The sequence below is a fragment of the Dermochelys coriacea genome, chromosome 21 (assembly GCF_009764565.3).
Source record: "Dermochelys coriacea isolate rDerCor1 chromosome 21, rDerCor1.pri.v4, whole genome shotgun sequence".
In the NCBI taxonomy this organism is placed as follows: domain Eukaryota; kingdom Metazoa; phylum Chordata; order Testudines; family Dermochelyidae; genus Dermochelys; species Dermochelys coriacea.
Window position 1 is genome coordinate 3,082,274 of NC_050088.1, and position 15,543 is coordinate 3,097,816.

General features: G+C 43.8%; 1 protein-coding gene across 3 annotated transcripts in view; it reads left to right on the top strand.

Moving 5' to 3' along the window:
- The window catches only part of KCND3 (potassium voltage-gated channel subfamily D member 3), a 244,495-nt gene that overhangs the window by 208,681 nt on the left and 20,271 nt on the right, over window positions 1-15,543 (top strand). For all 3 annotated transcript variants that reach the window (XM_038380133.2, XM_038380139.2, XM_038380134.2), the window contains exon 4: window positions 9,907-10,008. In XM_038380133.2, the coding sequence (XP_038236061.1) occupies window positions 9,907-10,008 (102 nt within the window). The remainder of the gene's footprint in view (window positions 1-9,906; window positions 10,009-15,543) is intronic.

Here is a 15,543-nt window from a genome sequence, read left to right on the forward strand (position 1 = left end):
AGTGAACCAGAGCTGAAAGGCTCTGTCTCCCGCCCATGTGCACATACTTGAACACTGACCCTGTTTAAAATCATTTCTTCACTCATCCATGAGGCACTGCACATCTGTTGCAGACCCTGACAGATGCCCCCTTTCTCTACTATCACCCGTTACTGCGCTGTAGGCTGTGACCCGCGAGCACCCATACAAATCTCCCCCATCCTTTGGTGGTTCCTTGGCCACCCACGTGAAAGGGTTTCCCCTCTGCTCCCTGCAGGGATGCGGCGCTGCGCTTGGAGGGCACCGCCCAGGTGGCTAATTACATAACGCCATTGGTAGGATTTGTATTAGTTAATGTTGCCTTCTCCAACTCGGGTGTCTAAACAAACCAAATCCAAAACTGCCTAAGCCTTGTCGAGAAGAGCCGCTGGCAACATGCTCAGCTGAAAGTACTGGGGAGCCTGGTACCGAGCTCCAGTGATGTCTTTTTGTTCTATGTTTGTACAGCACCTAGCACAGCGCAGCTCCTATGTGCTATGACTGGGACACCTAGGTGCCACAGTAATACAAATAATACATACTCATCATCGTTTGAGGATATTGCCATCTGCTTGTGAGTACTCCTCAAACAGAAGATGCTAAATTCATTGGAAAAATTGCTCCTTAGGAAATATTTACCCAGCTTTCCGCTCTCCCATGGCAAAGCAAAACTCTTCTGTTTACTATGCAGACTGTTGCATGATGATAATTCGAGCCTGTTGTTCATCTAAGTGTAGCTGCTGAGACCTAACTCAGCATTAACTCTAAACAAAAACAACAACAAAGAGGCAATTTTACATATTGTCCACTGGCTCCGTAATCCGGCAGCAAGTTCATTTTAGTCCACATAAGAAGCACAAGCCTGTTAGCTATTGAGTCAGGACAATTAGGAGCCATTCTAGTAAGAACGTGTAACAATTCTGGAATGCAAAAACAAGGGGCAGAGAAACAAGTAACCATGACAACCCTAGAGCTATCTGCTGACAAATTAGGGGCCCATGCAGAATGTGAGACAGGTTTCTCAGCTGGGTGCTCAGGAAAGCACGGGAGGGTGGCAGTGGCCAGTTTTTTATTGCTATTATTATAAGGACACGGGATGTGCTATGGACTCACATTCCATCTTTTAGGACCCTTTTCCTCCTGTTATTGAGTGTGACCACAGGGCCGGGATTGCAACAATTTCCCCTTTGGAAGGTGAAGGGAGAGACATGGAGTCTCTGGGAAGAGAGGCAGAAACTAGAGCTGCCATTTGCTGTGAACAACGGCTATTCTGACGGACCTAATGACACAGGAACAATTCTTATCGGCCAGCACATGCTGCTCTTTCCATTAACTGCCCACATTGATCCCACTCTCTCTCCTTATGTAGCGCTCCCACAACAGCCCCCACTACCAGCTAAGCACACAAAGTATGCACCCCCAATAGGATCAGCCAGCGCTTCTCCCACCTCACGATTCTGCATTAAATAAGAAAGGGATAGCTTTGTACAACCAAAGGGTCCGTCATTCCATACATCTGTCTCTTCCAGGGCGGGTTTGGCCTCACAGGGGAAAGCTCTGGTCCTAGGGCAGACGAAGTCAGACCCTCTCCACCACACACCCTTCTGAGAGTCCCTTTTGCCATTCTGTAGCTTCCTTCAGCCAGGCCCAGGCCCAGTGGCTGCACTGGGGCAGGCAACTCTCATGGAAGCATGGAATAATTAACCTTTCTCCTGCCTCCCGTGCAATGAGGTTAATAGATCACATTACAATCATTGATTGGGAAGCTATTCTGGGAGGATGGGGGTGTAAAAGAGCTTGTCACCAAAGAAATGATAAAGCCACCAGCATTTCTAAAAACACATGTTGTCGTTGTGGACAACAAAAGCCAGCTGTGGGTTTGGTTCCTTAAGTGAGAGGGATGGATGTCCAGATAACTTTGCACACAGACACTTTTGAAATCTGTTGCCATATTTATGGGGCTGAGGTACAAACTAATCTTCTGGAAATCAGTTCTTAGGGAAAAAAACAACCTTTTTTCTTTTCTTTCTTTTTGTGTGTGTGTATTTTGTTTGGCTCTGTCATCTCTCCTGTCTCAGCAAGGGGGAAAGAATGAAAAAAGACTCAGCTTGCCAATCGGTGCCATTTGCCTTGCAGAGATGATTGCTTTCTGTGACTGGGTCATACCTGTTGGGCACAGCCCGTGCTGGGAGAGCACTGGAGGTGGGGAACTGGTCCAAAGGTTACAATAAGGAGAACTGAGAGGGAGAAAAGCTCTCCCTCTTCTCCCTTGCACGGACAAGCAGCATGCCTCATCGTTGCAGCAATAAGAGCTCTCCCTACTCTTCAGTCTACTTGCAACTAATGGCTATACCTATCACTGAGTTGTGGCATGCTCACCTTAACTTTGCCCATCAGTGGGTAGGGTTGTGATTTGTGTGAAAGAAGTTAGAGAGGCAAGATACAGAAAGACACAGAGATAAATCACTGACAAATACATAGTCATCATCCTGTGCATGTTAGTGTGATGAAGAACCTTCAGTTGTCCTGATGGGAGAAGGAATGCAGCAGCTTCTCTATTAGTAATGCAGCAAGGCATGGAACTGTTTTCTTTAGAAGACATTTATTAAGTGAAAAGTGTCTCTGGTTTGGGGGCAGATTTCGACAACCCGATTCAAGCGGAATAGTGTCTTACTCCTTGAGTAGTCCCATTGATATCAGTATTCAAGGAGTCAGGTACTATGCAGTGTAAATATGCATGGCAGAATCCAGTCTCGATTTATTAAGATTCTTGTGTAGCTTTGAAGGAAACAAGAAACATCACCATATAATTGCAGAAGAATGTTTAAGTTCCATATGTTAAATGCACTCGAATCTTTCTATCTCATCAGTCACTCTATGCTTAGTGGATAAGCTGAGGCCCATTGAATTCCATATTCTGTGTATTGTTCTATAAATAGATTGCAAATCATGTCCTTCTGTGTTGGAAAAGATTAAATGATACACTGCATTTGATATGACGATCTGTTGCTTTAATAGAGCCCAGGGTAAGATAAGATTAAAAGAATCACAGAGGAGTGGAAGGGACTCTTTCATCTGTGGAAAGCAATGAAGAGACCCAAAATAAGATAAAGGTCTGACTTTAAGTGGCTCTATCGAATTATATAGGAGTATAATGAGCTCTACACAATTTAATTTCCATATGCAGTTCCACTACAGCTTACCCAAAACAATAAAGAATGAATATTTAAACCTGGCTCAAAAGCTGTTGTAATGTAAAGATTTGAGGTGTTCAGAGGAAAATTTCCTAAGGAAAAGAGTTAGAACAACAGTAATGTGACACTGTCCTCTCCATCACTTCATTATAACAGCGCTGCCTGCCTGTTGCAACATCAAGCTGGATCCAGGACTGGCATGATAATAACCGGCTATTATTACATGGGACATTTGCTTTTCAACAGTTATTATTCCTCTCAATGCATGTAACAGGAGCAATTCATAACTTCGCAGTCCAGCTTGTTTCCAAGCTTCATTTAAGGTGTCATGTCAGCTTCTCAGCATCCTAAGTAGAACAGATAATCAGTGTGTGCACTCCACTACAAATGCAGCAGCTTCCTTGAATTCATTGGCTTCTTTCTGTATTATTTTTGCACAGTGCTCTATTTACCAGGGGCAAAGGGACCATGACAACAATCAATAGGTCAGACCCTCTGCTGAAGTTGTTGGCACAATGCTAATTTACACCTAGCTGAGGATCTGGCTCATTATTTTTCCAGGGCTCCATGTGTACTCTGGGCTCCAGCTAAGAAGAAGAAGTGAAGTCTTTGACAAATTTCTTTTTGGTTTCAATGTTAATGAGGGACCTGAATGTTGTTGTAGACTAAGGCCATTTTAAGAACGGTTGAAGATAACAAGAGGAAAACAAGAAAGCACTTTCCTTCCATCTCCCGTTTACTCTGACACTGTAGCTAGGGTGTGGCAAGAGTCACTGCTTTCCAAATCCCTAATCTGGTTTGTTACATTTTTCCATATGCAAAGGGCAAGCCTAGAATTTCTATCTAGAATGCAGGTGCAAGCCTAAACTCTGCTCCAGAGAGCTGTGGAGAAGAACTATAGATCCTTACTGTATACTGGGGAGGGGAATCTGGCCCTTACTGATGGCTTTCATATTGCACTGTGGAACACAGAAAACCAAACCATAAAAGCCTTCAATCGGTTATCTTTGATGGTGGCTTTCTTTCAGATACAAGTATTTAAAAAAAAAATTTGTTGTGCAATAGTGCAATGCAGTACTCACTAGAGTAGACACCAAGAGTGCTACAGATATTCAAACCATTCATTATTTAGAGGAAAAAATATGTGAAGCAGCTGTTAATTATCCAGTGTATTTGTGTTCTCTGCCAAGAACGCTCTTAGTGTGGATTTAGCTGATAAAATTAGATGGGCTGGCTAATGCTAATAACAGCTCCCAGCCCAGCAGGGAGGGAGCAGGAGTGGACGTAGGACTCTTACACACAAGACCTGACATCCTCTGCTTGTTTGGGATGGTTACAAAAGACATAACTGATTGTGCCAATACTATAAAGAGATTTATTTTATACCTCAGCGTATTGTACCTCAAGCCATTCTCTAAGAAGGAATGTATCTTCCAAATCAAAGGCACAGAAAATCTGGAGGGCAGCAGGAATCTGGCAAGTAAGAAATGATGTCAGAGACTAATATCAGAGAAACCAACAATAGAATCACTCTCCCTTAGAAACATATGGAAATCAACAACAACAACAGATAGGTAGTTCCTAATCTTGCCATCCAGTACGAGTGTCTCTTGGCCTATAACACCTGTTCCTTGCGCCTGGCCTAGACAGAGTAGAGATGGAGTGTTGAGATAGATCACTATGACATCTGAGCAGCCCACACACAATGTTTTAGGAAAGTCCGAGTGTCCTCCCTGCTCATTCTATGTCACTAGATTCTGCCACGTTGCATCTTGAAACTGCAAAGGCTAGGGAGAGGATCCATACCTTTATTGACACCCGCCTTTCAGTCTCCTCACTAAGACAAATGTGGGCTAAGATAGCCAAATTAATGCTCTTAATGTGCAAATTGCTGTCATATGATTGTTATTATTTCGAATGAATTATCTTCCAGATTTGGTAATATGCACGTTGAGCTCCTGTGGTTTCCTAGCAACTCTTCCTACCACCTCCACTCTCACGCACCGGGGGCTACTTTTTTCTTTTCTTTTCAGCTCTAACAGTGCCCAAGACAATATTCAGAAATAGTGATCTCATGCCCTGCTCTGCCCTTTGTGAGTCATTAGGGCATGTAAGATCTGGGAGGAATGCACCCTTCCTAAAGGCATTAGCAGCAGATCAACCAAAATACATGGTCCTCCGCTTGTCTGTGCCTACTAGAGCCCTCCCTCATCGAAGGAGCAACCTCCAAGCGTGGGTCTGGGATGACACAGCCACGCCCACCAGTCTTTAAAGTAGGATATGACAAAAGCTGCACGTAAATGCAAACTTTAATCCCTAGGGCTCCGACCCTGAAGTTGCTGAGGTTCTGTATGGATGCAAGAGTCCATTTCAGAACAAGAGCCTAGACCTGTATGTCTGTCCGCTGATGCACGGTGTTCTCAGAGGAAAGTCATTGCCCCTGGAATTCACTTCCCCACTTGCTCTGACAGAGCCCAAGTCTGTTGGCTTTCCAGGCACACAGCAAGGTCTTCCATTAACTCAGGGTTGCCTGTGCAGTTGGCAGCATGGGGAGGGTCATGGCAGGGCTTACGGGGTCCTTTTAGTGCATTTTGTTTGGTGTTGTGTAGGTTTAAATCCTGGTCCATGCACCATGTCCATGCAGTGGGCACAAAGCTTCCCCTGAAGGCCTGTTCTAGATGCCTGGCTGGAACTCATTGTGCTCCAACAACCACTAGCCAGTGCAATGACTTGCCAGCTTGTCTGCTAGGCTTCTTGGACTTGCCCCCATCTCTGGGTCCTACATTGAGCTCAGCTGGATGCCAGAGTCAGGGCATTTACATTTCCTGGCTGCTCATGTGCCTGGTGAGACACTCAAAGGAGCAAGGCTGGGTTTTGTTGTAAATTTCAGGCAGGAGGGAGCAAACTGGTCATCACCCAGTGATGGAGACTGTAGGGCTGCCCAGAGTTGTATGAAGATTGGCAGTTGTTCACATGAGCATTTTAGGAGTTTGTCCACATGAATTTTGCACCCTCTGGACTTTGCTTTGAGTTTCAGGGTTGACTGAGCCCACCAGATCAACCTGCAATGGCCCATTTCACCTAATTCCATGTGACAGCACCAAGTGAGCCCTGGTTTCTATCCTGAATCATGAATCGCAGTCCCAATCTGGCTAAATGAAAACACAGCCAAGTGATGTCAGTGGGGTTGCACAGGGTGTAAATCAGTACAAAATTTGGCTGCAAGTGACAACAGGGTGAAATTCACTCCTGTGCACAGGGTCTGTACAGGGTCTTTGCCAAGTTGTTGGTCATGCTCCATCATGCTCGGACACCGACATCCTACTCACCCCTAAGAAATGTAGGGCTTATATGGGACATAAGTGATAGACAGGCCTTTTGACTCTGCACAAAGGTGAAGTTCACCCCATACACATACATAAACAGGTACACAAAAGCATATCAACCTTCATGACTGTCCTTCTTGATCTCCTCTTGGACACTATTTCCTTCCCTCGCTCACAGACTACAAAAATAGGTTTAAATCGCCATTCTTTCCCAGCAATGTTTTATACCCATCTGAAGATCTTTTAAATAACAACATCTGTTCCAAACTCTGAAAGCCATGGGGCTTAATTATTTAGTTAGCTTGTGGCTCTGTTTCAGGGAGGAAGAGCGAACAGATTCTCAGAGATGAACCATCCACATTCCGTGTGGAGTACAGCTATTAATATTTGATCTCCTGCTAGCCTGGAGGCAAAGGGAATAATGTTCATCACAGGAGCCTAAGACTGAATCCACTTTAACAAATAACTGAACTGATAATGATAGCAACAGAAGACGCTGGTGGAACCTTTTGTGCTGTATCTGAGAAGAAACTGTGGGGGACTCTTGAACTTCCTGCAGCAAAGGAACTGACATTTTGTCAAGAGCAAGAGGAAATACATCCTCTGTAATCATCGTCAATTTAAAGACAGAGATCAATGGGCCAAAGTTACTCCTGGTGAAATTCAGGGGAGGGATACATTAGATCAATTGTGAAAGGCGAGGAAAATGTACAAAGAGGTGTGCAGGTTTACTGTATGTGAAATAACTTTGTGGAATGCAGGTGCAATGACTCAGTAGAACACGACTGGCCCAGTGATCCAGTGCAATCATTCAGCAGTTGTAATATCTACCTGAACATGCCTGCCACGTGTCTAGGAAGAGAGGTTTATTGCACTTCCAAGTTGTGTGGAACCGTTGCTCTTAGTAATGCTCACCCCCAAATCCAATTCAGATTTGCCCCAAGGCAACTGTGGTAGCATCATCAAGAAATGAATTTCATCACAGTGTTTGCTGGTCAGCAGCTACCCTGTTTTCCTGTCTTCTCTCTCCTTCCCAAGTCAGACAATTCTTGCAAAGACTTACAGCACTCCGTGCTGTGCAGCTGTCATGGTTACAGTCATTAAAATTATTAACAGGACAGGAAAGGGGTGTGAGAAAGGGAAAAAACAATGAGAAAGAGAGGACATCTTAGACTAATAGGCTTTAAAGTCAGAAGGAAGCATCATGATCATCTAGTCTGACCTCCTGCATATCGCAGACCACAGAACCTCACCCACACACTCTTTGTCATTTTTAAATGCTCTGATGGTGTCAGATCACACACATTGTGATCTAATCTGAGGCCTGCTTGTGGTGCATGTTCCTAGGGCCTGCCTTAGAACACAGGGTGAAATCCACCATCCATCTAAGTTAATGGCAGTTTTACCATTGATTTCAGTGGATCCGGGATTTCACCCATCGACTCTGAGCCTTAGTGTTAAGAGTGGGTGTTGGGAGCCAAAGAAATCTGGCCAAGATTTAGAAAGGTGACACTTGGTTTTGGAAAAAGGAAAGGAATACTTGTGGCACCTTAGAGACTAACAAATTTAAATTTTTGGCTGCTCAAATGGGCTCATGCTGAACACCCACACTCTGAAAGCAAGGAGTGTCAAGGCAGGGGCTCAAAATCACTAATCACTTTTGAATCTCCTGGCCTCTGTCTCCTAACTGAAGTTGCAGAATAGTGCCCAGGACATGTCTTTGCCTGGGAAATTGTTTGTGGGCATGAATTAAAGTGCATTGGGTTAAGCAAATCTTTCAAATCCAGAGTGCTTGAGTCACTCGTGCATATATGGTAATACACTTTCTGGAATCATTATGTGCTATCGACCCATCATGGATATTTACCTCTGGGCTTTGCTCTTGCTACACTGTGTCCAATAACCATCACTAATCAGAAAAGAAAACCTAGTGTTCTGTATTATTTAAAAGATTATGCAGTATTTTAAAAACAACCTAATATAAATTTGTTATAGTGGTAATTATTTCATGTATTTACCTTCAATGGAGCTTGGGTAATAAATATTGAATTAACAATACATTTTTAAAAAGCAAATCACTTCACAGAGAAAGAGGCAACATTAACTGTTTGATCACTTAATGATAGAAGCTTTATATGCTTACATTAGTCTATATCACTTTTCTATCATTTAGTTCAGTCTCTAACTAGAAGTTATAGGGTCTGTAGAAAAGACTGAGCCTGGCAGGGGTAACTAATTATAAGAAACCAAACATTAAGTAAATAGATGTTTTTCCTTCTTTCCGAATAGCTTATTTGTTGCTGTAGAGAGATTTCTATCTATCTAGGAGGGCATATTTTTTTCTGGAGAAAATTATGCTCCTGTTACCATATATCCAAGTTAACAAACACATACTGCTGCTGGAGGAGGAGAGAAGGAACAAACAAGGTGTTTTTTATAGTCTCCAAGGAGGGAATAAGAGATAGATAGAATTTCCAATTATTAATCTATGCCAATCAGCTCATAGGTGGGGCAAGTTAATGATCTGTTCTATTATATATCCTTCTTGTCTCGTATTATTAACCATTTGTTTTGTAGTTACACCTACAGTCCTCCACCATATAGGGCCTTATTGTGCTAGGTGCTGCACAAACATATAGTAAATGACTCTCTATGCCACAAAGTGTTTACAGTCTAGAAGATAAGGCATCACAGAGGGATTTCACATGCAAGCAAGTGGGAGAAACGGGGCATAGAGGAGTTGTGTGCACAATCTGTACCAATTATTGAAATCTCTCTCTTTCTCTGTCATACACACATCTGAGTTTCAAATGATAAGCTATATATATATACACACACACACAGGCATGTAACACAGTCCTCCCATGTCAGAGGCAAGAAACATGTGAGAGGTGGGTGTCTCCAGTTGGACACGCAAAACATGGAGATACCCAAAAATATCACTATGCACTTTTGAGTAGGTAGCCACCTACTCATTAAGGGGAGGCCACTGATGGGTTATGAGAGGTCATAGAATCATAGAATATCAGGCTTGGAAGGGACCTCAGGAGGTCATCTAGTCCAACCCCCTGCTCAAAGCAGGACCAATCCCCAACTAAATCATCCCAGTTCTGGTAATGTCTTGAGCCCTCAGATTTCCTTAATCTCCATCATTTGAGTTTTAAAACTGGGTTGCAGATAGGAATTGCAAAGGTTGTGCTGTCTGCTGATCTTCTCCTAGTCATAAATTCCTTGTATTTTCATCTCGCTGATTTTTCAGATTCCATGAAAACTTTGTATTTTCTTTCCCCCTATTTTAGTAGAGGAGGAACAATTGGCTTGGTGTGTAAAAGTAAAAATATGTCAATAAATCTTGCTTCTCTTCACAGAAAGCCCGGCTTGCACGGATACGAGTGGCCAAAACAGGCAGTTCCAGCGCTTATCTTCATAGCAAACGCAACGGCCTGCTGAACGCAGCCTTGGAGCTGACGGTAAGTGCAGAGAAAATAATCCCTTTCACAGTGGAGTTTGAAAAGTTCTCCATTCCAATCAAACCCTGTTTTGGTTGTTTCCCCCATCACAAAGACACACCTAATTGCTTGTTATTCAGTGTGACAGCCTCACATGTTGAGTTGTTATACACTATAATTACATTACAATTTATTGGGTATGCTATATGTAGAGACAGCTGGAATTCAGCTGCAAAATTGGAGAGGGAGGGACTTTCTGGGGCTCTTTCTTGAGCTAGGAAAGGATCCATCTTTCTAACGAAGACAGAATGACAAAGAGCATTAATGGACCAGATCCTCAGATGGTGTAAGTCAGCATAGCTCCATTGAAGCTCTCTCTGTGTTGAAGTCATTGGAGCTGTCCCCATTTATATGAGGTGAGGATCTGGCCCTACCATACATTTCTGTAATTTTTAATAAGGAGTTGCTTGTTTCCAAATCTCTATATCTTCACAAGTGTGCAATACCTTATTACAAAGTGCCATGCTGTGCACAAAGAGCTCAGTAAAAGCCTTGCTAATTTCTACTTTACTAATCCATAGACTGGATGACGCACAACCCAATACCTGTGCATGTGCACACTCGCACGCACACACACAAAATGGACTCACTCTCACCCCATTTCTCAGCAAAGAGACAGCCCTGTAGTGAGTTTTCATATTGCAATCCACCGGCTTCAATAATTTAACAAAATATTCTGCGGAACACTCACCAGCATGCTCTGATATATCACAAGCCATTCATACCCACAGCTGCCCCCCCATTCCAAAAATGGACAAGATTTCTGGTAATGCATTATTCTTGATTAGTTACCAAAAAAAAAAAAAAGTGTTCCCTAGGGGCTTGATCCTGCAAGGGGCCAGGTGCTGTCAGCGCTTTTTGCCCTTGACGTGAGTTGAGGGTGCTTGACCTTTCAGCTCAGCCCTGAACCACGGGTGGCTTGAAAGCCGCACCATACCAGGAGCGGTCCTGGGAGGCAGTGTGATTCAGAGATACCTCTTTGGGGCCCGATTCCTTAATACTTCTGCCTCACTCTCGTGGTGGGGCTAGTGATTTGCTGCTGGCACGACAGCTCACTAGTGGGAGACAGAACCTACTTCCTCCCCTGCCCCCGGTCTTGGGCAGAGGGCACTAAGGAAGTCAGCCACACCTGTTGACTCCTGCACTGCAGCTCTAGCTCACCTGTAGAGGGTTTAAATGGAATTCCAACTGCCCTGCATTGCATGCAGTCCAAGTCACAGTCCAGCTTAGGTTCTGTCTTTTACTCTCTCATTAATGGTTCTCTTGGTCAGGGTGTATCAGCAAGCATCTTCTGTCTCTGGAAAATCACACAGCGTATTTATTCTCACACTATAATACTCTAAATACACCAGGAAGTGGCCTCCAAACTGACACACACACACACAAATTATGTCATTCCTCCAGCATTGGCAACTCTTGTGATTTTACTGCGTATCTTGCAATTCAGTGTTTTTGTTACAGCCCCAACTCCTGGAGTCAGGTGAATACATCAGAATCTCAGTTTCTTTTAAAAAAAATAAGCTTCTAGCCCTTCTGGTTGCAAAGAAAAGCTAGAAAACATGAACACTAAAGATTCAAACGTTAGTAGGCAAATAAAAAGAACCAAACATTTATTATTTCCAAAAAGCTCATGATTTTGGAACAGTTGGGTTTGGCAATGCTGCTCTTCTGTAGCTACATCACCATCAGGAGGAGCTTGTGAGTAGAAAAAGCCAGCACTTGCAGAGATGGTGACTCATGAGCATGAGATCAGGGAGCTGTGGAGGGATTCCTGGAAGCATTAGCCCTGAAATTATTACAGGCTCACAATTACTGGATTGCAGGAAGGAGGACCCAAAGACTATCCAGCAGGAGAGGAAAATGAATCACAGCTCCTGTTCTGTGCAGCTCGATGGTTTTATTTTTAATAGCAAGGTATCCGAAGGCTAGTATTAGCTATTCATGAGAAAGGAAAGTTTTAAGTGAGTCAGATTGCTTGGCAGAATCAGTGAAAATGAGAGAAGGCTGGTACATTAAAGCCTGCTCAAGACCTGAGCAGGAATTAACACATTTTGTGGGTTTAATTTCAAATAAATCAGTCCTTGGTGCACATGGAGAACAGAAATTGCATAATTGAGCCTTGAGAGCTGCCTAATGCTGTGTTCATGCATCCATACTCTGGACCTAATCCTGCAAACACTACTCTGCCTGGTGCTGCTTAATGGGAACATTCAAGGCAGTGAGTGTTTGCAGGTATGAACCCTTCACTTTTACTCAGTTCTTGCCAAATCAGATGGAACACTTGCCGCTGTAAAAGTGGAGACAGGGCTTCAAGATTTGGCCTGCAATGTCTCTGCATTGCTCACTCAATCCAGCTGCCATTTGAGTTGAGGGAGGGCTGGATCACAGACACAGGCATCACGATGACCTTTAGGCTGGGCACATGCTATGCAGCCCCTTAATTCTGCAGGTAGCTCAATTGGTTCAGTGAGATTACTTACAGAGGAAGGATGCTACTAAAGGGGAGTAAGGGCTAAAGAATCTGACCCTCAGTTGCCAGGATGTGTTTTCAAACTGATTCCAAAGAGGCACATTGCACCAGACACTAGATTGGGATGCACAAGAACTGGGCTCTGTCACTGATTCACTTTGTCATTTCATATCTCCACATCTAAAACAGGGAAAACAAAAAGAAAAGGAGTACTTGTGGCACCTTAGAGACTAACAAATTTTAGGGAAAACAATGATATTTACCACCCTTTATATATGGCACTGAGCTCTCTGGATGAAAATGGCTCTGGAAGCACTAAGCAAATCTGAGAGCTAAGTTCTCTTTTTCCATGTTTGTCAAAACCCAGCCCAGCTGAACAGGACATGGGGAATTTTGTCACCTCAGCCTAGTGACCATCCATGTCGGAATCCAATTCACCACTCATGAGCCTTCGGTTCTATTGCAGGCAGTTTCTCTCTTACACAGCAAAGGTCCCCAGCCCCTAATGTCAGTGAGGCCTTCTGAAAATGAGCATTAAACCTTCTCAGCTGGTTGCATTTTGTAAATAGGGCTTGCCAATCAAATTGTGAAATGTTTGAAGGAGGCACAGAATGGTTACAACTTGGCCAGGGACTCAGAGAACCAGCTCAGATGCGTTAATAAGATTCTGTTATTTCATCGGGAAGCAACATGCACAGTTACATTGAAAATTTAAATCATGCCCTGGGTTTTGCTGGTCTTTTAATTGTACTATTGAAAAATGCCACGACAGCTCAGCACAGATGTGTGGCCCTCACTTGATTTTCCAGCCTGTCTCCCCAACGTGAATCCCATCACTTCTCTTTCAACCAAGCCATTCTGCGAGGCAGCTCACAGAATGGCTGTGGGACACAGATGCAAAAGTCCAGAACATATTAGCTTGAGAGCAATAATTGGCTCCTAGGTTCTTTTCTGGCTTTTGCCCAAAATGAGTTAGGAAAGGGGTCTTTTTCTTTTTTTGGCTTTGTGGCTACCGTAGATGTTGTGACAACTGTGAGGTACAGTGGCAGAATCTGGCCAGTGATTTGCCAGTCTCAGATTATTTTAAAATGTACAGAAGAAAGGAATCTATTTTTTGTAGTTGCTGTGTTCGATAATATTTTGGTTCCTGGCTACTGGATATACACTCATGGGCAAATGAACATTAATTACAGAGTAGCTACACTTGGTTATATATCCTATTCTTGAAGCAGAACTCGCGTCACTATTAATGGGACTTTCATGTGTATATTGTGACAAAGCTCTGTCCTTGCCTCCGTGGGTCCCGCGTTTCCTGGCAGATTTCGCTAGCCTCAGAGGTTCACTGTGACCCTCCACGTAACCCTTCTTTCTCTAGAGACAAGGGTCACAGTCTACTGAGACATTTTCATCATAAGACAGCGAGGGAGGTGAGGAGAAGTTATTCTTCCTTGCACAGTCTCTGTTGTCTCCCAGTCTCAGTGATTAAACAGGGGGCAAAGGTGGGGGGGGAGCCCGGGCCCACCCTCTACTCTGGGCTCCAGCCCAGGGACCCTAATAGTATCAGCTATGGTAGCTGACCTTTTAGAAACATGACATGTACAATTCCCTGGGCTACTTCCCCCGCAGCAGCCCTCACTTCCTCAAGCTCCACTTAACACTTACCTCAGGGCCTCCTTCCTTGTGCCTGATATGGTATGTACTACTCAGCCTCTCCAACCGCGCAACTTCTTCCCACAGCTCCTGACATGCACCCACCTGACTGACTGGGAGGCTTTTAACTAGTTTCAGCCAGCCCCTGATTGGCTTCAGGTGTCCCAATCAACATAGTCTTCTCCCTGCCTTCTGGAAAGTTCTTAATTGGCCCCAGGTGTCTTAATTGACCTGGAGCAGCTTCCATTTCACTTAACTTGGTACCAGTGATTTGTTTAGCCTGGAGTTTACATATCTATCTCCCACTACTTTTCTATAGCCATCTGGCCTTGCCCCGTCACAATATCTAGTGACAAGACTGCCTTAGAGCTAGCAATAATTCCAAGTGTAATTACTATGTAGTCCTTATTAGCAATTAGCATGGAATTTTCATTGTTTACTACTATGTAATCAATATATAATTGTTTTGTAAATGCCCAGTAGTAACAGTGTGAGATGAGCCAGAGTGGAAGTATTAGGACTTATGGGTCCCAAAATGCATTATCTGGAGTTCTGAGGGGCTATCCAAGGAAATAACTACCACAGCTAACATTCTGACTGAATGGTCAGCATCCTGGGGGCTTTGGGGCATGTAGGAACATGAGTCTGATTCTCCTCTCACACCAATGGAATTACTCCTGATTTACACCAGCTTATGTGGGGGGAGAATCAAGTCATGTGTCTTCAGCTTAGAGCTTGGCAGTATAAAGAGCAAAAGAGGAAGAGGAGGGATGATAGAGGAGAGCAGTGTGGAGAGAATATTCATTCCCTAAAGGCGGCATCGACTTTCCCTTCAGTGAAACGTGGGTTTGAGGCATTTTGTATTTGCCATGCAGACACTGAATAGGCAGGTTTTGTATCCTTTCATTTATGGGAGCAAGTGGCGCAGTGTTAATAGATGGAACATTAGACATGTTCAAGTGTTGATGGGCATGTACCTTGTAGTGGCTGCAGCCTACACAGCATACGTGAGCCTTAATCTCCTCTTGCCACTAACACCTTACAGCTGCACCACTGTAAGATCGCTTGTGTAGCCACCCCTATGCTGATGGGAGAGAGCTCTCCTGCCGACGTAGCACTGTCCACACTGGTGCTTATGTTGTTGTAATTTAAGTTGCTCAGGTGGGTGTTTTTTCACACCCCTGCATGACACAAGTTATACCACCAAAAGTGGTCACGTAGACATGATTCACTTCTTGTTGAAATGATAGGAAGTCTGTATTTTGAAACAAGACGATTTTGAGATCTGTCCCTTCTTACAACCAAGAATCCTCTGCAGCCACAATATTGTTAAAGGGCAGAATCACCCACATGGAAAGAGTAAAATTCTGTGCCAG